The 20,567-nt window shown below is 43.7% G+C and overlaps 1 protein-coding gene across 1 annotated transcript in view; it reads right to left on the bottom strand.

The window, feature by feature from the left end:
- SRMS (src-related kinase lacking C-terminal regulatory tyrosine and N-terminal myristylation sites) overlaps positions 1 to 20,567 on the bottom strand; it is a 75,964-nt gene that overhangs the window by 7,256 nt on the left and 48,141 nt on the right. Inside the window, exons 3-6 of the mRNA XM_085619681.1 lie at positions 20,255 to 20,421; positions 12,190 to 12,246; positions 8,538 to 8,694; positions 5,060 to 5,218 (exon numbers count right to left, since the gene is read on the bottom strand). Of these exons, the coding sequence (XP_085475807.1) occupies positions 5,060 to 5,218; positions 8,538 to 8,694; positions 12,190 to 12,246; positions 20,255 to 20,421 (540 nt within the window). The remainder of the gene's footprint in view (positions 1 to 5,059; positions 5,219 to 8,537; positions 8,695 to 12,189; positions 12,247 to 20,254; positions 20,422 to 20,567) is intronic.

Raw genomic sequence — 20,567 nt, 5'->3', positions numbered from 1 at the left:
TCCAATAAAGTTTAATATGGGAAGAATCACACCATATGTGATAGAAGTCCCCCACAACCCCACATCCTGCCAGCACAGTGGACAAACATTCAGTTAAAGTTGGTGGAGTTTCGCCAGCTGGCGATAGCAATCAAACATCACTTTTTAATGAGCATCTCTCCTATGGAGTCTGGAAGAGCCCTTTCTTAAATCACACCACAGGTGCTCCTACAATTATCCCAACATTGCCCTTCCTAATAAGTTATCCCATCTTTCTATGTAGGGCAAACAGCTTATACTTTTCAAATAGTTTAATCTCATCTTTGTTGAACATGTGGCCTATTGTAATGTATCGAAAGGCAAATGTGTGACTGCTGGAGAAACAGAGGGATTACAGTGACAGGCATTTATGGTGGAATGTAGCTAGTCACAGCCATGTATTTATCTACTTCCAGGTCATAAGTACTATTCTAATAGGGTGACTTGGATAAATGTTAGCTGGTCTACCTGTTTTGGCTTTCATGCTGATTCTTACAGCATCCTCCCACATCCCCAACCACCCCAACTATGGCTCACTCCATATTATTTCCAATACTGTCTGTTGTTATGAAGGACCAGTCCACTCTGGGCCTAACGTACTAAGATTTACAAATAAGAATTCATAAATTGCATCAAATAACGATTTGCTATTTCTTATTTGACATCTATTAAAATGGCTTTTGTAGAAGTGGTGCGTTTTGCACACCGACGTTTGCAGAATGCATTGGTATTTTGTGAACCACCTTATGCATGAATATTCTTATTTACGAAATACTGGTTCATAGAGGGTCGCAATTCGACCTACCTCATTAATATGCATGACATAGGAAGAAAATTGGGACCCACTACGATTGGGGAGAGTCACAGGAATGGTGGCCCGCTGGCATCAGCAGACCACCATGTCTGTGATGGCTTTTAAATCAAGCAATCGTTTTATTTTATTTTTTGCAGCCCATTTTCCAGAAAGGGAAATATTAATTTAGAAAAAAAAAGAGAAAGAATTTTACAAACATTTTTAGGAGCAGGCAGTGGGACCACTGTCTGCACTTAATTATTTTTTTTCGACATTCACAAAGTGGAAGGAGTCCCTTGGGGAACTAAAAGAATGTAAAAAAAAAAAAAAGAACACATAAAAAACGTACCTGATCCTGCGGCTGCCTTGTGCTCCTCCGTTCTCCTGCTGCTCCCAGCAGTCCCGTTGACAGACTCCCCATCCAATCCAGATGCTGCTTTCATACTATGAGAGCAGCGCCAGGATTGGCCTGAGCGGGCTGCTTTGACGCTCCACTCAGGCACAGGGAGTCTGTGCCATTTCTCCATCCGGCTATAGAATACAGCCGGGTTAGAGAAACCTAAGTGCGCATATCTGTTTGGCGGGCCTAAGACGGCCAGACAAACAGACATGCACACTTCGAAGTGCACACAGCACTCCATTCCTCCTCCCTCCCTTTGGCCCGGCCCACCCCTCCCTACACACGCTGGCTCACCCAGCAGCTGAAAAATAAAATAATAATAAAATATTGTTTTATTTTCCAGCTGCTGGCTCCGAGCCAGTGGGGCGACGCTTCTCTGCCATTCCGGAGGAGCCGCCGCTGGCTTTCTGTGATGTTCATCATCAGGTATAGCTTGTTCCATTCAAACAGAATTCTGTTCGTAGTTTCTATAACTAGGCCCTCTTTTGGGGCAAAGTGAGATTAGGGTTCTCAGATTTGAATAGATAAACCTATCTACTTTCTCAGAATCTTCCAATTGTCTCACCAGTCTAGGCAGCGACCTCTCAAAAGAGACTCTGTCCACAAATAAGGAAATGTAATGAATGCCTGGACCAACCTGGATACCCTCGATAGAGGTTGTTGTTGCTTATTAGAGTCTCATATGGTTTAATGCTAAGGGCAACTAGAAGTGGGGGGCAGCTCCACTGAGTCGCTATGCACAACTCGAAGGGGTAAGAAAACCTGCTGGTTAAGCCCATTTTAAAGGTCAGAGCATAGTAAGCAGCATTAGCACTTTCCAAAGGGTTTTTATTAGAAAGCACCCCTCCACTCGGTCAAAAAAATTCCCAGTGTTTATGGAACAGATAGGGCAAAGATGGATTTCCTCTAGACCTGCACGACCAGGTAGACAACGTGTTTTCTATTATCAGGACACTGTTGGCTCATGGCAAACCCTGAATGGTCTGGGTGGACAATTTCCAGCAACAAACAAATCCAGTGAGGATGCTAGACTATTCGTAAACAAGGTTACACAGTGATTGACTAGGGTGATGGGTCAGTATGATGTGCATCATGTAGGGACATTCCCAGGCTGGGGATACGGGATATCAATGCTTCCTCCATCGAGTGGATCACCCTTTCCTCTTCAGCAAAGGACTTATATATTGCAATTAATATAAGGGTTATGATCTTGAAAAATGCTCTCTAAGTACCACTAGTGAAGCCATTTGATCAGAAGTCCTTGATAACCCTGGGAGCTTTTACAGCAGCAGCTGCTTCTGCATAAGTAATCAGAGCCTCCAGCTCATCCTTCTGTTTGGGTGTGAATTGTGTTGTTTCTTCTAAAGATCTCAGATGTCCAGTGTCTTAGGAATGTCTGCAGAGTAAAAGGAGATCTAGTAGTCATGGAATGCACATAATCTATCTTTGTTTGATGTCGAGTGACAGGAATCCAGGGTCATAGCTTCACTCCACTTTCTGCCTCTTTGCGAGCAAAATTAAGATCATCTTAGCCTCCAGATCATCTCCTTGAGATGGAGAAATGCCACCTCAGGCTTACTCCTGAAAGTTGTCACAGATCATGGAAGTAGAAGAATGAAGTTAATCCTATACACTTGTACATCAGCACTCTACAAGTTTTTGCACGGTTTGTCAATCCCATCATTATCCCTATGAACCTACTCACACTGACCCCGTTAATGGCCTCCTATGTCCAGATTACTCCCACTTTTACTGTATTGCTAAGGTTAAAGTACTCCCTTGTACAATATCAGACTGAAGTTCAGCTCACTAAGTCGTGATCTGATACCACTCCGGACTGAATAGTAGCCTCCTCTACCAATGACCCCAGAGAGCTGCCTATTAAAATTTAGTCTATCTTCAAGTAGTTATGATGAACATAAGAGAAACAAGGTATAATTGCCTCAGTGTGATCCTCCCCTATAAGGGATGAGAACAAGCCGGACATAAAGGCCTCAAGATCTCTGCCCTCCGTCCCCTCTTCAAATTCTAACATTGAGGTTGTCCTGCTAAGAGCAGTTTTCCAAGTCCTCGCATCTTAGGGTGGAAGCTTTACCCTGTGAGTGCAGATGTCCAAAACCTCCTCAATGGCAGTTTAAAAAAATATATATTTTCTTTATTGAATAGTTTTTCAGCATACAATAATGGAACAAAACAGAAATGGGAAGTAAAGTAATGTGAGAACAAAACACACACATGCAGTACATAGATCAATGGGATAGGTACAGTGCAGCTCTGAGGTTACAGAGTGTAAGTTATAAGTGGAAAACACATGGGCAGTGTACCGGTCTACGACAATTTTGCATGGGGCCACAGTCCAAGGTCCTCCATGGACTGGAGAGAATCTCTCATGGCAAATTTTGTTCAAAATCATCTAAGATCACATGGATGAGGACTCAACATTTGGGTAGATATCCATCGGTCCCTCCAAGTATAGTGCTGGGTGTCGAGCTTCCGCTGTATGGTATTGTGCCAGATAGGTGGTCAGAGATCCCCCTCAAAGGCAGAGTTAGCTTCTTCAAGGCACCTCTCCCTGCCCTCCATCTCAAACAGAAGTAGGAGTCACAGAAGCCTAAATAAGTTGTGCCACCACCATAACCATGCCCCCCAGGGTTTTCCTTTTTATGTGATTCTCGAACTGGGTATAACCGTGTTTTAGGCACTCTGAATGCAAATATCAACTAGTACTAAAACGTACTGCCTACCGTCCTTCGCAATGAGGCCAGCCACCTAATTTTCAGACGGTAAAGAAATGTCCTTTTGGCTCTAACCCACAAGCTGACAATCCTTAAGCATGGACTCAGTTCAGGTGGGCGGTGCTGTGCACAATTCTCACTCACCCATGAAGCTACATATCATGTGAGTATGTTGCTCATTTGTGCACAAGTACTCCTATTCTCTACATAACAGAGTATCACCAGCTGCAGAGGGGACCCACAAAGCTCAGGTGCATCCACAGCCTCCCTCTTAAACCAGAGCGTTCTTCCCCTCAACTCTTCTACAAGTATGTTTCTCTGTCATTCACCATGAAGGGGCATATATTACAGCATTGCTAGCAACAAACATAAGAGTAAAGACATTTTCACCTCTGGGATTACATGCTTGCAAACATACACTGCTGTAACATGTTAATCTTGCATGTACTTACTGTACAGTCTGTAAGTTTAAATCTTAACCCACAATAGAGAGGAGGCTTTACTTTGCAGGGTGTTTTTGGACATTTACCTTCTTATTCCTATCAATCCACGTTTTCCAGCTGTCATTTGCTAGTTTCAGGCCCTTTATAAGTTACCTTTGAAGGGGCACAATTTCAGACTATCCCAAGAAATACTCAGTGTGGAATGTCCTTGTATAGTAACTCTTCTGGAAGCACTGAGGAGTGAGACATCAACTTCTGAGAAGTCTTTGAAAGTAACTATTGCAACATTCATTTTAACATGGTAGGCGAGATTGCTGGGCTCTCCGATTTATACCAATACATGAAGAAAAAAACAAGCTACATATACAGCGATTACAAATTTGGCTAGGTGTAGGCCTATACACCCATTAATAAGTCCTAATGGCTCCTCTGCCTGTGTGAACACCCCCTCTAACTTTGCACCATTGCCCTGCCCTTGGGTTTGATAACAGAGCCCTTATTGTAAGTACTGAGAGAACTTTGTCGAGATGATATCCGTGTCCCCTATAGATGCACTAAGGTTCTTCTATCTCGCTAATATAAAACCTTTCCGACATTATGCTTTCAGGGTTTCCACCGGATAGCACTGCCTTTCCATACTGTTTTCTGGCCTCTGATTCCCAATACTCACTTGTGAGGTAAGACTGGAGGTCTCCATTTCTCATCAGCTCTGTGACAATGTACACCGGTTCTCCCACAGTGCAGACAGCATAGAGCTGGATCAGGTTGGGGTGGCTGAGGGTCTTCAGTGCTGTAATCTCTTTCAAAAACTCATCACTCCTCATGTCAGCTATGGAACAAAGAAGGACTCATTAACAATGAAAACTTTCAAGTTCTTCAGACACAGAGTTCTGAGATGCTGACCCTTACTCAACTAGTGGTCATGCATCTTCCCAGAAAGCTTGGAGCATTAAAGCTACCATATGGAATGTCCAAAAGGAATGTTATTTCTAATGAGTGCACACGGTGCTGCTGGTCCATATATGTTTGTATGTAATGGTAATAGCAATTCTACAAGCACTACAGTAATGTATTTGTATTTATTAATATTTGCATTTCTACTAGAACACCACACAAGTCACAATGTTCTCTATGTTTGTCAGCCACTCAAATGGTTACTCTATTTTAGTTGTTTTCAATTCTTATAAACATAGAGACACCTATACATTTGAATACGTTTTTTGACCAAAATTGATACATTAACAATCCACATTTAATATTTGAAAATCTAATTTATCCAAAAACGATACGATCATATGTCAGATCATTAACATTTCCATCAAGGCAATCACATATTTTTTCATCTATTTGATATGGAAAAAAATAACAAAGTAAAAAAACATAGTAAAGTGGGATCTTCCATTCCTCATTTAAACATTTTCACTAAAAGAACTCATCAAATAGCCAACAATCACTTGTCAATCTGAAGACCTCTCCAAAACTTTCCACCGTTTTGACTTGGAAAGGCCCAGTGATATTTAAATGTTTATGCCTTGCACATGAACGCCATCCAATTATCGAAAACTCCCACCCGATAAATATTTACAGAGCATACCCTCTAAAGTTCTTCTTAGCTCATTCAAACGTTAAATACATTTCCATAGCTCTCTTGTGCAGTCTAGTCTTAGGAAGGTTGTACAAACCAATTAGCTTGTTTTTGTCCCTAAAAAAGATCAGCTGTCCCTAATCTTCAGAAAGTAATCATTGCTGTTTCTAGGACCAGGGGCTCACACTTCATGGTCCCTGTTTGTGGGAGATGCATTTTCTACTGCTGTAGCTATGCAAAAATACAATAATGTGTTGGACTGCCATTGATGGGCTCAGAGATTATGCTCCAGTGTCAACGCACCCTCAGGTATGACGTAGGAGCAGACCACTTTGTGCATAGACATTTTTGCACATTTGTCTTACGCTTGTAGTTTGGTTGCGACAATCAGGGACAATGAATGATTTGGGATTAGACGCCTCATCCAGTACGTATTGTGCCATGCTTCATCATTGGTGCCTATTCACACCATTATAGCATAGTACACTCATGGCGGACTCAACCAAGATTGAACGTTCTTAGATACATTACTACTGGATATTAAGCTGGGATCGAAAACAGTAAAAATGTCTTAAGGTAAGGTTGTGGTACTGGGATGCTGGAATGCTTCTTCAGGCTGTACATTTTGGAAGGATCTGCGGGATACTCATCATGCATTTTATGAGTTATTTAGTGATGTTAGATATATATATCTTCTGTTCCAAATTTCTTTCCCTCACATATAGCTACTTTCTCGTATCATATCTGCTGAATACATTACATTTTCAAATCTGTATGTGTATGCTCTGCAAGTGGGATGATCATGCATTTTAGTTCGTTCTGAAAGGTACTTCTAACAACAGATTCATCATCTTCAGAATATCCCCAGGCGCCATACTGTATCCAGTACCTTTTCACACATCAATTCTCCCGTGCACCGGTAGGTGGCACCATGTGGCTCTGAATTGCGTTTGTTCCATCCTCATGTGACGAACGAAGCTCCATATAAGCACCGCCCCACACACTGATGTCATTTCCTTTATTTATGAGCCTTCTAGCATAGATCCCGAGCTCCACTGACACTTTTTCTTGTCAGTTGACAAGAATTTCTTCAAGACTCATCTGTCCAAATATTCTTTACCAGTGTGCAAGGGAACAATGTTCCCTCCAAAAGCTGCAGGATTTAAGCCATGCAAGGACTATTACCAACAAAGGTCTGTATAAGACCCACAATAGCTATGCCTTTGGTGTTTGGGCTTAGGAAATGACTCCAAGTTGTATGAAGAATGTGCCCTCATGAACCCGAAGTTGATCCGAGAACTTGAAGTGAAGCTCTGTACACTAAAATTAAAAATCCCACTTGAAGTCAAGAGTGCAGGCACCATTTCTGTTCCGGAGGTCGTTCCCACAACAGGTCCTCATTGCAGATGAAGTCTTCAGGTATCTCCAAGTCACAGTTGAAGAGGAAACATAAAAAAGCCAAGCAGGACTCGTCCTCATCTGGCCACTCTCTATCCCCGGAGAAGTTGCAAGGGCATCATGGGCAACCGGTCCTCTGAAGAATCGTTCCCGAAATTGGCCCCGATGTACCCCAAGTTTCCTGAGTCAGCTGTGACAACACAATAAATCAAAGCTTTCAGAGAGGCCATGTTACACATCTTTGGCACATGACTCTTCTGGTTTCCTTTGGTGCACCTTCACCCAAAGAATCCGCCTTCAGGCAGATTATACTGGTGGATCCATCCTTCGGTTGTCTTTGCTTCTCAACCCCGATTTGGGTTCCGCACTGGCTTCGTTGCGGACTTTCAATGAAACATCAAAAATCTACTCCCTTCGACTTTAATGCCAGTTAGAAAGCTGCTAGCAGCGCCAAAAGAAAGACCTCTACCAATACCGGTTTCTGACTCCAAGCAGAGGTCAACTCGGCATCATCCTACCTCGCATACTGGATCCACTTTAAAGCATGCAGTCCCTATACAACCAGACTAAGCCAGAACACTGCCTCTGCCAAGGAGCCTCCCTCAAGTGCTCCACCAGCATTTTGGTTCCCAGCCTAACCACAGAATCATTGCTGCTCTCCCGCCTTCCCTTTGTATGGAACAGTCTCTTTTTCCATCTAAAGGGTCCCAAGCAAGAGATCTGCACAGTGGCACTCTGATTTGTTTTTGGGATCTGTGTGTCACTTTTGGATGAATCAAAGTCAACACGGAACCACACTGCTCCACATATAGAAGCGTGGGAGCAATGCTGTGTGAAAAGTTTCAGGATCCAGCCTGGTGTTTGTGAATATTCTAAAGGTGAGGAACCAGCATTTAGATAGAGTGGACACTACAAATGGTAAATCTGTAATTTCAACTATTTCAACATAATATAATCTAAGTTACAGTAAATGGGATGCCCCCGGTTAGGAAGAGAGCTCCAGCAGGCTATCTATCGCGTCCTCTGCTTTATGATATATTTAGAGAATTTTTCAAAATGAACATAAAAGAATTGTTTCATTCTATGCCAAGTAAGCACATAGAAGGACACACCAAGAATTTTAAAGAATTTAATGACTTGTTACTAAACCTTTCAATTGACTCACCTTGCTTCATTGTTTTTATGGCCACCTTGCGCTCCTCCAACCACAGGCCTTCCCAAACCTCTCCGAAGTTGCCTTCCCCAATCCGTTTCATGAGGATAAATTCTGCCCGGGGTCTCTCCCACTCATCAATGTCAATCTCAAACTCAAAATCAAACTCCTGCATGGAAACGTAGAGGAAAAGGCATTCCAAGATTAAAAGAGCTGCAGTGAGTAAGGAAAGAGAAAGAAAACATGCACTTCTAACCACAACAATACCATCAGATGTCCTAGACAGATGTAGAGAGACTTAGGGCAAGATGTATTAATAAACCGTTTTGCGAATCCCTAATTGAGAATCCTTGCGATTTTCACTTAGGAAATCGCAAAATGGCATGTATGAAAGTGTGTTGAACCCTTTCTGCGATTCCTAATGGGTCGCAATTGACCCACCTCATGAAAATAATGAGATAGGTCACAATTTGCGAACCATTAGGCTTCACAAAATCACAGGGCTAGTGGCCTGCTGAGATAAGCAGACCTCCATGTCTGTGACTGCTTTTAAATAAAGCAATCTTTTTTTGTAAAGCAGCCCGCTTTCCTTGAAGGAAAATGGGCTGCTTTACACAAAGTAAAATTAAACATTTTCCTTTCATTTTTTAAGAGCAGGCAATGGTTCGTGGGAGCACTTGCTGTTTGCAAATGGGTTACCACTAAGAAATGTGAATGTTTTGCGACTGCATTCACAAAACATTCATAGGTACCATAACAATTTGGTATTTGGAAAGGATGCCCTAAACAAGCCCCTTCTAAATACTGAATCGCAACCTCATTTTGCGATTCTGTAACCAGTAACAGAATCGCAAAATCAGGTTTGATACATTTAAAGAGCATTTTTTGTGTTTGCAAATGTGCTGATTCTGAGAATCATCCCGTTTGCAAACGCAAAATTACTTGTTACATGTGGCCCTTAAGGAGAAAAGCACAGAATATGTCAGGGATGGAGCAAACAGGAAGTGAAAACGTTGCATACAAAGTGGTTATCTTTCACATAGTCACATGGTTCAAATTGTTCCCTGTTGTCTCGGTATGAGAAGTTAGCATTATCAAAGTCATCACATTAATGCAGTAGCCTTATTCTGAAGGCTTTTGTGTTAGTCAATGAAGAGAAGAAGAAGTAAGCCCTTTCTCATATGACAATCTTCAGATTCTAAAGCCCAGTGTGCTCATTATGCCTCATTGATGAGGCTGAAAAAAGGAACTAGGACATACAGTCTTAGACAGAGCGTGCACAACCTGATACACTCAGCTTGAGTGTTTAACCAATCTCTAAGCCACAATTGTGTGATTAAATACATTTTCTCAAAATGCACTGTACAGAAACAAAATATGTTGTCAATTCTTCACAAGGAATACAATAACTTCATCCACCGTTTTTATCTTGCTCCTTGTTTATTCATAAGGAATGCTTCAAAAATAAATAAATGCAACTTCGATGACAATTCAAATGTTCAGATTTGACGTGGATTACATCCATCCCAATGCATTTCGGGTGTAACAATCACCCTTCGTCAGGGGAAATCTACAAATAAACCATATATGCAATAAGTAGCTGTGCAACTATTTCAACTTCCTGTCACATTCACATTATTTAACTCCACCACCACAATGATGGCCGTGATGTTTTTTTGAGTCGAATGAGTTCTGGTAGATCCTCAATAGTAGAAAATACCTTAAGTAACTTATCTGTAGAACTATAGCCACCAGGAATTGGAAGATCTGCTGTTTTTACTGTTGTTGTAGTATATAAATGTATTCTACATGCAACCAGCCCACACATAATGTATGTTTTTTTCTGTGTCCTACATGCCTCCTAAAAGGTAGTTCCTGGGAGGTCCCAGGTCAACCATATATCCGTTTTTCGAGAGTATATGAATTAGATGAAATCACTAGGTTTAGGGCTAAGTAACTTCCTCCCTCAGGTATTTTCGTCTTGCAGGTGACCTCAGAGCTAATTTTGTGTCACTAATTTTCAGACCTGGCTGCAAAATGTTGACTTCCATCTTAAACACAGAGAAGTATTACATGCTAGTAGTGCCACAGACTTAGCAATGTGCCTCATACCTGTGTTGTGGATAGGAATATTGCCAACTGGGCCTACTGAATAAACAATTCCAATTTCTCTCTAGACTGTATGATTTGTCCACTTTCTCCTAGATAAAAACTACTTTTATTGAATATCAGGGAAAATTTGGCATCTCACAGAATTCCTCCAATTCATCACAAACAAAGCAGCTGAATAAGGGACGGTGTACATCATTTTATTTTTACTTCTTGGTGACATTACACATTTATAGACTCCTTCAACTTCTGCTTTGATCCTCAGTTTTTCCAGCAGAAAAATAGCAGACTTCAAGTGATGTCTCCTCCCCTCTGTGAGACTGGCTGTCAGGCAGACACCAGCTCGGATCACACCGCAGTACTCTGCGGAGCCCTCCTTTGGTCATGAAGAACTTGGAACTAGAACCAAATGGGGTGGTTTGGATGCCACTGTTATACACATTTTCTAGGCATGGCTGTGGATTCTCTGTGTAAGTCTTCATAAGGGGTTTGGGTTGGTTCTCATTAAAAAGTCATTTTTGTCTGTTCCTTAGACACCGCCATGGTGCTAGATGATAGCTCTCACGCCAGGTAGTAATGGGGCTGGGTACCAAGCAAGTGTTTCATAAACAAGTGCTCGGTCAGGTGTACGATCTACACAGCTGTCCAACATCCATCTTCCACAAGAAGCAATGAGAGACAGCCAAAACAGCAGGACTGTCCTACAAACCTCCTCACCTAGAACAGGAACAGCAACCTCACACCTAACCCCTACGAAATGGCGGTGCTCAGAAGGAACTAATTAGCAGCCCTTTGCTAACCAGGTCCAAATTGAATTTCCAAAGGAAGCCCTGTCTAAATCCTCCTTCACTTCAGCGTCTGGGTCTCCATCCTCAGCCACAGAAATGAAGGTAGTACACTTAAACTTCCACTGCCCGGGGGGAGCGGTCTTCAATCTCCATGATAAACCATGGGAATCCATAATTGTTCTCACTGGCCCCAGTACTCAGACTCACACAACACACACAGTCCTGCTATTCTCACTGCCCAAACACGCACTCAACGTGTGCAGAATATCAGTGCAAGGTTCGGAGTTTCACATAATATCTGAACTTTACTCGAAAAGAGCCAGTTGGCTCTCCTCTCTTTGACACAGAGAAAATGATCTGATTCACAAACCAAAGTGCAGTGCCATCAGCACTTTAGGTGATACACCCAGTAAATGGACAGTAGTCCAGTGCCTATTATGAGGGCATGCCTGGTGCACCCCTCTAGGTCACAAAACATGTTCTGGCCTTCACATTACCAGGGAAAGGTCGAGGTCTCTCTACACACATGAGATTAGAGTGACATCAGCGTCAAACAAAACATCATGATACTAGGTTCACATTTAGCACTCAGGGCATGGGCACGTCTGTTTACTATGCAGAGGATGTTCCCTGCCCAACAGCAACAAAGCTGAGTGTGTCAAGAGTAGACATCAAAATGGACATGGTGGGTGGGTGTTGAATGGGATCTTTACCTCAAGTAACATTCTAGGGTCTGTGTGAATTATTGTTAAAAAGTCAATATTTACCGGTGCAGATGGAGGGGCTGACGCAGTCTGGTATTTCTCAATTGCTGGACCATGTACCTAGAATACAACATAAAGTCAGAATTAGTCAGACAATCGGTGCATGTGTAAGGGGTGAAACTATAACAGAAGGTGAAATGACCAGCTGTGAGATACCAATCACTGCTGTACGCATCATGTCATCAGACACCACACGAGCTGTCCCCTGCGTTCAAGCCTTTTAGTCCTATAGACCATCAATTTAATTTGCTTTCATGTGGCATCACATGCTTTGCTTCATCGATATGTGCCCTTTCCTTCTACATGGCTCAGTGCTCCCCAACTTACTAATAGATTGTGGGAGAATATTTTCAGCTCTCATTCATTTAGACGGGTAGTCCCAACCTGGGAACTATAAATGCTCTTTTTGAACTCAATACATACCTTTTGGGAATTTGACACAACATAGCTTTTTTCGAGATTTCTCATGTCCTATGGTAAGTTATTTTTGCAGAGTGTGTGTGGTGGATGTAGGCCAAGTAGCTTCCATTCCCCTCAAATTAAGCAACATATTAAAGAGTGTAGGACTAAAAAGCTATTACCCACCCACAGCTTATAACTATTAGGGGTTGACGTCCATCTACCTAACCAGTCCCCAAGGAATGAGACAGTAAACATGGCACTTACCATTAAAATAATTATTACTGGGCATTGAAGTTTGTGAAGAATTGAACATTACTTGGATGCGCCCGCGTGATTTGGAGTGGTACTGGCCTGATGAAATACAAGCAGCATTTCAAAGATCCCCTAAAACACCGGCTACTTCTTGCTGAAGAAGGGCAGTCACCAAGGAACACATGCCCATCAATGCACAGAAATACCAGCACTGGCATGGTTGGTGAACACTTTCTTACTTGTGAGTTACTGAAATTATCATGAACTGCATTTAACAGAAGGCTATAGGAAACATTTTGAGGAACTTCCTCCCTGCCTACACTGTGAAAGATCCACCTGGAGTGATTAGGCTGACAAGCCTTAGGATTCAACTGCACTCATTAGAGTGGTACTGACTTGATGGAATACAAGCAGATTTTCAAGCACCGATCAAGAGACCTGCGACTTCCTGCTGAAGGGCAGTGACCCAGAAACACATGCCCAGGAATGCGCCGAAACATCAGAAATGGTGGCACTAACTGTGAATTAATATTTCCCTACTTGCGCGTTACTGACATTATCATGAACTACATTTACCAGAATGCAATGAGAAACCTTTGCTGAGAAGTCTGCAGCATGCTCCAGGACCCCTGAACACATATCTGTGCCTTTTCCCTTTACTTCTCAGGCATGTTTAGCAAAGGCCTTTTGTTGGCTTAACTTGATGTCTTTAGGCATTAGTCCATTCCCAACCAGTTTTGTGACAGTATTTTCCATTTATCTTCAAGGCAGAATTCTCCACAGTTGCACTTTCAGTGATCATGCCAGCTCTCTTAAACAAATGTACTTCCTTGGGTGGAAACATAATTGAAAGGTAAACATACGCTACAAATTGTTTCTCATCTGACTGGTCATGGAGAGGGCAAGGTGAATTTGAAACTGAATTGTCTCCCCCGAACTACGTCTGGCTGACAAAGCTGCATGAGATAGGCAGACGATCTACTGAAGACCCACAGGGACCACGGGTGGTGACCACAGGTGCATGACCCGCCATGTCTCCCTATCCCTGTTGCCATGGTACCCAGTGGCTCCATCATGTTTTGAGGACGAGGTAGAAAAGAATCAACAATCCAGGACATGCTCCACATAGAAGCCATCAAGACAGTAACCGAGGAGAAGACCTCCCTGGGGAGAAGCCAGATGAACAATAGCCCTGAGCTGCGAAGGTTCATACCCGGTGCAGAGAGAAGGAAATCACTAAAAGCTTCCTGATCCAGGCACTCCTGGACCTTAAAAAATAAATAATCGTAGTGAAAATGGAGCTTCTACAACATCTGGAAAAAATCATGAAAAACGGAATGAAGCCATAAGGTGAATATCCAGAGGAGATTGTTCTACGAAGCAAATGTGAGACTCGAGAATCGCCCATCGAGGAACAATAACCACATTTAGGAGGGGCCTCAGGCAGCAGAGCAAGAGGATATTGATTCCTGTCTTGGGTCTCTTCGACATAATCCTCGAAGTCTGGCGAAGAACAGGTCAAGATTGACCTGGGCACACTGGATTTCTTCAAAAACATAGGCTAGGTAGTCCTCTGGATAACCTAATGAGGACACACTTCTCCAGGTACATACAGCGAATTACACACCGCGTGCGCTGAGTGGGCTTGATTTCTTACAGTGGGATGCACCTGCAACTATTTGAGGACCTTTTTAAAGGGACTCTAAATAAATGCTAAGCCTTCAAATCAATAACAAATTGGCAACACAATAAGAGCCTTATATACACTAGAAGCAACCCCTTTTGATTTCACTTTCAGTAGGAGGGCAAATAACAGGCCTTCTAATCCCCAAGTGAAGCACTGCCTGCCTTGGGACTAGACCATGAGAACAACAAAATGTTTTACTTTGAGAGCCCAGACTGCGCTCCTGCACTGGGAAAGGAAGCAGAGCATTTCTGGCCAGAGGAACGCAAATCAACCAGAGATCGCAGAAATCATGGAGAATCAAAAAGAGGTGCTGCAGCATCTCAGAAGGGTCAGCAGGTAGATAGAAATGTTGTATGGTGTTTGAGAAGGTGAACTGCGCACCCGCATTCTGATGCAGAAATGATACCTAAGATTTTGGGATAGAGGCATAACTGTTCTTTGTGGTCATGTAAATTGAACACATAAGGAAATGAGCGAGGCGGTGGTCTTGTAAGAGTCAATAGAACTATATATTCCCACAATCTGTGTAGGTTTACTGTTCCTCACATAGGAAAAGAGGCGAGTATGGATCTCGCTCGCCTGAAGGAATTGGTTTGGGTATGTATTTTGGTGCGACATGGAGTTTAATGGGGATGGTGGGAGGCTTATAGCAAGCGATACTCATCTGGTTATGTTACCCCAATGGAACTGTTCCGGTGAGATTGGCCCCAGAACATACCTCAGAATAGGACACTACAATGGTCATCACGGTTGCTACTTGTAACGTTTCGGGCATTCATAGCCGAGTTAAAGACCTCAACATTTTGCAGGAACTGTTCAGAGACGGAGGAGACATACATGTTGTCTCCATGAGACAGCTCTAATGCAAACAGATCCCAGAAGGCTATGATCTTGGGTGTTTCAGGAACAGTACTTCTCAGCAGTGTGAAAAGTGGCTGGTCAGTGACGTAACATAGGTCCTCGCAGACCCCGTGGGGCCAGGGAGCATCCTGAGCTACAGGGGGCCACTCAGCATAGTACCTTGGTCTGAGAGCTCCTGGCTGACTCCAAAGAGGGGGCCGCTCCATGTACTTTGCAGGGGAGGGGGAGCTCAAGTTTCGTTATGCCACTGTAGCTGGTATGTTGATAGTATTGCATGCAGGCCGCCGGTTCACAGAGGCATCATCGAAAAGAGATGGGAAGGCCACTGGGTGGGAGTCCTGGGACTGTTGCCACATGGTCCTAGTTTCTGAGCGTGCACCTAATCAGGAACAAGAACCCTTTCTGAAGCAAGGGATTCTGGAGATAGCAACTTTTGCTTCAGGTCTACTATTAATTGGGTGCAAACTTACCCTAGATATGTGTCTGAGCAATACGAATCCCAACAGAGTAAGGGAGGAAATGTAAAACCAGTGTTACCAGTACATGGTAAACAATGTTTACAGCAGTTGGAGCTAGTAGATGCTGGGTGACACTCATCATTCCCCGGGCACAGATTTTGCACATTTTTTTGCAGCATTCTACACATATCCTAGGTTATACTACCTACTGATAGACAATCACCTCGTGGGGACGCTTGATTCAGTGAACCAGAAACCACAGACATTTAATGGCCCATCACTGGTAAGTTAGAGTTGGCAGCGCAAGGGGGCATAGGGAAAAGGGCCCCTGGAGACTAAACGACTCTCAGTTTGGAGTCCCAGTAGTGTTAGAACAGTTTGAAATGAAATTGAGATGTACATTGCCCTCAGTGACTAGGGAGAGGTCTGCAGAGTACAGTCTGGGATGCCTTGAAGGAAGTAGTGAGAGGCACCTTCATTAAAAAGGCAACACGTCTGTATACGGCGATGGAAGACCTGTCAGCCAAAAACCTATGCAAGAGCTGAAAGGACAAGAGAATATGCACAACATGATGCCCACTAGGATGACATGGTGTAACTGGACTGCATTCTGAGGGCACATATGCACCTTAGAAAACGACAAAGCACATTAAATCTTAGCAAGCTTACGGGTGTTCCACGGTGAAGAAGGTAACTTGGACTATAGGTTATTAAACAACAGGCCTATGCCCCAACAAGTGTGTAGCTTTACACTGGATGTGACATATGAGGCGCGCTGTCTCATGTCATCATGGAGGGAAAACTTTAAGCGATGCATTCTTTTTTATCAGAAGCTGTACATGGCTGAACCACGACTCCACGAGACAGGCAGCAGGACCTAAGTTCTACGATTTGCCCAAAACTGACTACAACAGATGCTGACCTGAGGACGTTCTGAGGGCGCATAGAGACCTGAGGCCGGCGACGGCTTTGGCCTGGGGTCCTGGATGGCTTCACAGCCTCCTTTTGCTACACTTTTGCACCTCATCTGTCTCCCCTGTTGGTGAAACTCTTCAGTGGCTTCCAGGGACAAGAGAAACCCCGGCTACAGAGGAAGCAGCAATTTCAGTTATCCGGAAACCCAATAAGGACCCCACACTCGACACTTCACTTCTTACTCAATTTGGATATGAAAAATGTCAGAGAAATATTTGCTAACACTGTGGATGACATTCTATCTTTCCTTATTCATGCAGACCAAGCAGGCTTTACTAAGGGACACAGCATGAGTGGCAAGATGAACCGTCTTCCATCTCATTGATATCCCAGGCGGAAGGGGAGAGAGACGGTCTTGCTATCCCTGGGTGCTGAGGTCCTGTTGGACCGAGCTCACTCACGCATTATGGTGAATGTGCTTGAATTCTTCTGATCCAGCCAGCGCTACATGGTTCTGGTATTGCATAACTATCAGGATCCCAGAGCAAGGATTGTATTAAATGAGCAACAGATGTCAGAATGTGGAAGGCTACAAATCAGGTTTGCCCCTAGTCACCCCTTTTTGTCCACGTCCTGGAACCCTTATTACAAAGATCAGAGATAATCTGTATACTGGGGGAATTAAGCTGGGTCTCCTTTAAGGTTAAAGTGTACACTCACTTAAAGAGCTGATGAAAGAGCTGGATAAGTTTCAGGAAGAAGCCGATTTTTCTGCAAATCGTCATAAATCAGAGCGCCTATTCTTGACAAGGGCCACAGGTTGGTAAACTGAATGAAGGCATGCAGACCATTCCAGTAGTCCATATCAGGTGTCCACTTCTCGGGTCCAACTGATCCCAAACCTACCGGTAATTTACAGCCAAAAGTGCTTTGGCCTTGCCAGGAAAATTTAAAACCATGATTGAGTCTTGGAGAGACAGATGCTGTCCTGGGAGGAGACTTGAAGATCACGTTAATAAAAAGACACTGCACGCATTCCAGACCCTCCCATTGCGTATTCCGCAAAGTGATATTATTTGCCTATAAAGCATCTATAACACCTGCTTTGGGTATGATAAAATACTGAGGTTGATTTGGGGGCAATTCCGCAGGCACTCAAAGGTTCCCAACTGCAGTGTTTGATTGAATCATCCTGGGGAGAAACAGACACATTATGGTGCTTCACTGACTACAATTTAGCATCCTGATCCCTGAGGAAAGTGCTGTGGGGACCAAGGGATCAAAGAGGGTGTACTCTTTAATACATAATATTCTCAATAGGTGGTATTATACACCTAACAGGATACCCAGGGTAAATCAGACAAAGTCTGGAGCCTGTTACCGAATGCGTGGGCAGACCTGCACGCTTACGAAGGTCATGTGACGTTGTCCAAGGGTAGTGGATTTCTGGTTGGAGATCCTCAATGGGATTAAGCAGCCAACAGGACTTCTCTATAGAGCTCCCTGGGACACGGTTGCACCCACCCTGACCTGTAGGAGTCAGGGTGAACCAGATGATGAAGCATCATGGATAGTACCCATGCGGAGGTGGAAGGGGGGGGGTTGCTGCCTTCCATCTACGGGTGATCAGCAGCTTTGCCAAGATGATAGCCAGGTCCGTAAATCATATCACCACCCTCTTTTTCGTAGTGCGATGACTGAGACCCAGCAAACACACCTCCCAAGTGTATGCTACAGAGGGACCCATGCAAAGTGTCGGGTTTGCGGTAGCACCCCTCCAATAGCCTGACAACAACAGGCAGGACCAAAGCATAAGCTCTACATCTGGGGCAAGGCTGCAGGGACAGGTCGCATCAGTATGGTTAATATATCAGTTGATTTTATGGGGAGTTAAATAGGCTCTATGCAATGTAGAAAAAATTATTAATTTAAATTGGGTGTTAAAGGCATTACTGGACACTAGAGTCAGATACGCTAAAATCGTCTGCCATTCCTCGCACTCTTCAGTGGCCTAAGCAAGCAGAGAAATTATCGAATATGATTGCACATTGATAAATCTGTAAAGCCAGTTGTAATATCTACTGTTGGTCCCTGCCCAAATGACACAAGGGACAATGGCCACAATGAAAGTATGATTTATTCACTGAGAGAGAGGGGCACGTTTTCCTTCTCTGTGCTCGTCCTTCTTGCGCGTACCCCCGCGCTCCCCCGTCAGGCACCACGTCACTCACGTGGGTGCCTGACGACTAGACTGCAACACCACACCAGTAGCCCAGTAATTTAGAGTCAAGATCTTCAATGTCCAGGAACAAGCAGAAGAAGCAATCAAAGGACATTAGAGAGCCAATGGAAGAATCTATCCCTTTGTCCCTGTACCTAAACCGCAACAACCTGGTTTGAAAATGTATACATATAAAAACTGCTTAATAGGTTTAATGGAACTGCATGTCTAAGTCTCCCAGCTGGAGCTCTTTGAATTCCAAGTTATTAGTAATGCATCAGTTTCTGTTACTTGGAGCCTGTGTGGGCATCCTTATGGACAATACAGGAACCAGTCCAGCCATGGGAGATGAGGCAATATCCGGATCGAGAGATACTACCACATTTTGTCAAAGATTGTGTACATTCAGTGCTTCTTAATAGTGTTGTCGATGCTATTTTGAAGCTCTGTAAATAATGGACGTCATCATTACCTATATTTTTAACGCTGCAAACATGGCAGACTATGATAGCTCTGCCTGTATACAACCTGTTACTTGATTTACACATTGAAATATTTGCAGTAGATTCTGAACACACTGGGCTGTTTAACAGCGTTGGTGCTCTTTAAGGAGAAAGGTGTGGATTAGTAAATTGATGATTAGCAAACTAGAATAAATCCATTCTAGACCTGGGCTTCAACATGACTGGACAGGACTCCTGGTGCCGCAATACAAGTCCTGGGCACACGTGAACAAGTTGTCAATCAAATGATAGCTTTTAAAAGTTCCAAAAAGTCTCAATGTTCAATCTTCAGTGTATTCATTCTTGTTTTATTGTTCAATGGAACACACGAAAACCAGCCGACACGTGTTTCGTCCTGGTGCCTCTGTCACTGTCCCCAGATCCCCGAGGTTAAATCCAGCAGGTGTGGAGGGGCTTCAAGAGAAACAGAGAGGGAAGAAGGGGGAGGGCAGAGAGTAAGCAATCGGTGAGGAAGGCTGGAATGGCAAAGAGAGATTGTGCGATGAGATGAAGGGAGCGGTGCTGGTTTGAGCATTTTTGCCATGGCTTCTTTTGGTTCCCTGGTCTGGCCCTGGGCTTCGTCACTTTACGACAGCGGACAAATCACCTTTTACCACTAGGTCTAAACTCTGTTGTCATATAGAATGTATTCCCTAACCTTTAAAACGCTAACCTGCACTATTAAGCATTGTTTCAATGGACACCTGACACATGTCATTTAAGGCATCTGACAGACTCCCAGCCTCCCCTCCCAAGGGAGCACACTCACCTCTCTGACAAAGGGCTGCAGCAGGGGAGCCTGCACTTGCCTCCAGTTGACCCTGTAGTAGGCTAGTAAGGCTTGCATGGTTGGGAACTTCACAGCCTTCTGCAGGTAAAACTCGCCCGTTGGGGTTCTGAAGATCCGGTAGTGCATCACTTTATCCTCGGTTCGAACTGGACAAGAAGGGGAATGAAAAGGAAACTATGTGATTACTGAAGCTTTGCCACAAGGATACGAAACCTGGCCTCCTGGAGAACATCACACCGGTCTCTAGGAAAATGTGACTAGGTCCTCTCAAATGCTTCTCTTTAATGCCTGA

Source organism: Triturus cristatus, chromosome 7 (genome assembly GCF_964204655.1).
Source record: "Triturus cristatus chromosome 7, aTriCri1.1, whole genome shotgun sequence".
Classification (NCBI taxonomy): Eukaryota; Metazoa; Chordata; class Amphibia; order Caudata; family Salamandridae; genus Triturus; species Triturus cristatus.
The sequence above is the reverse complement of the archived record's forward strand: the minus strand, read 5'-3'. Positions and strand labels throughout refer to the sequence as shown.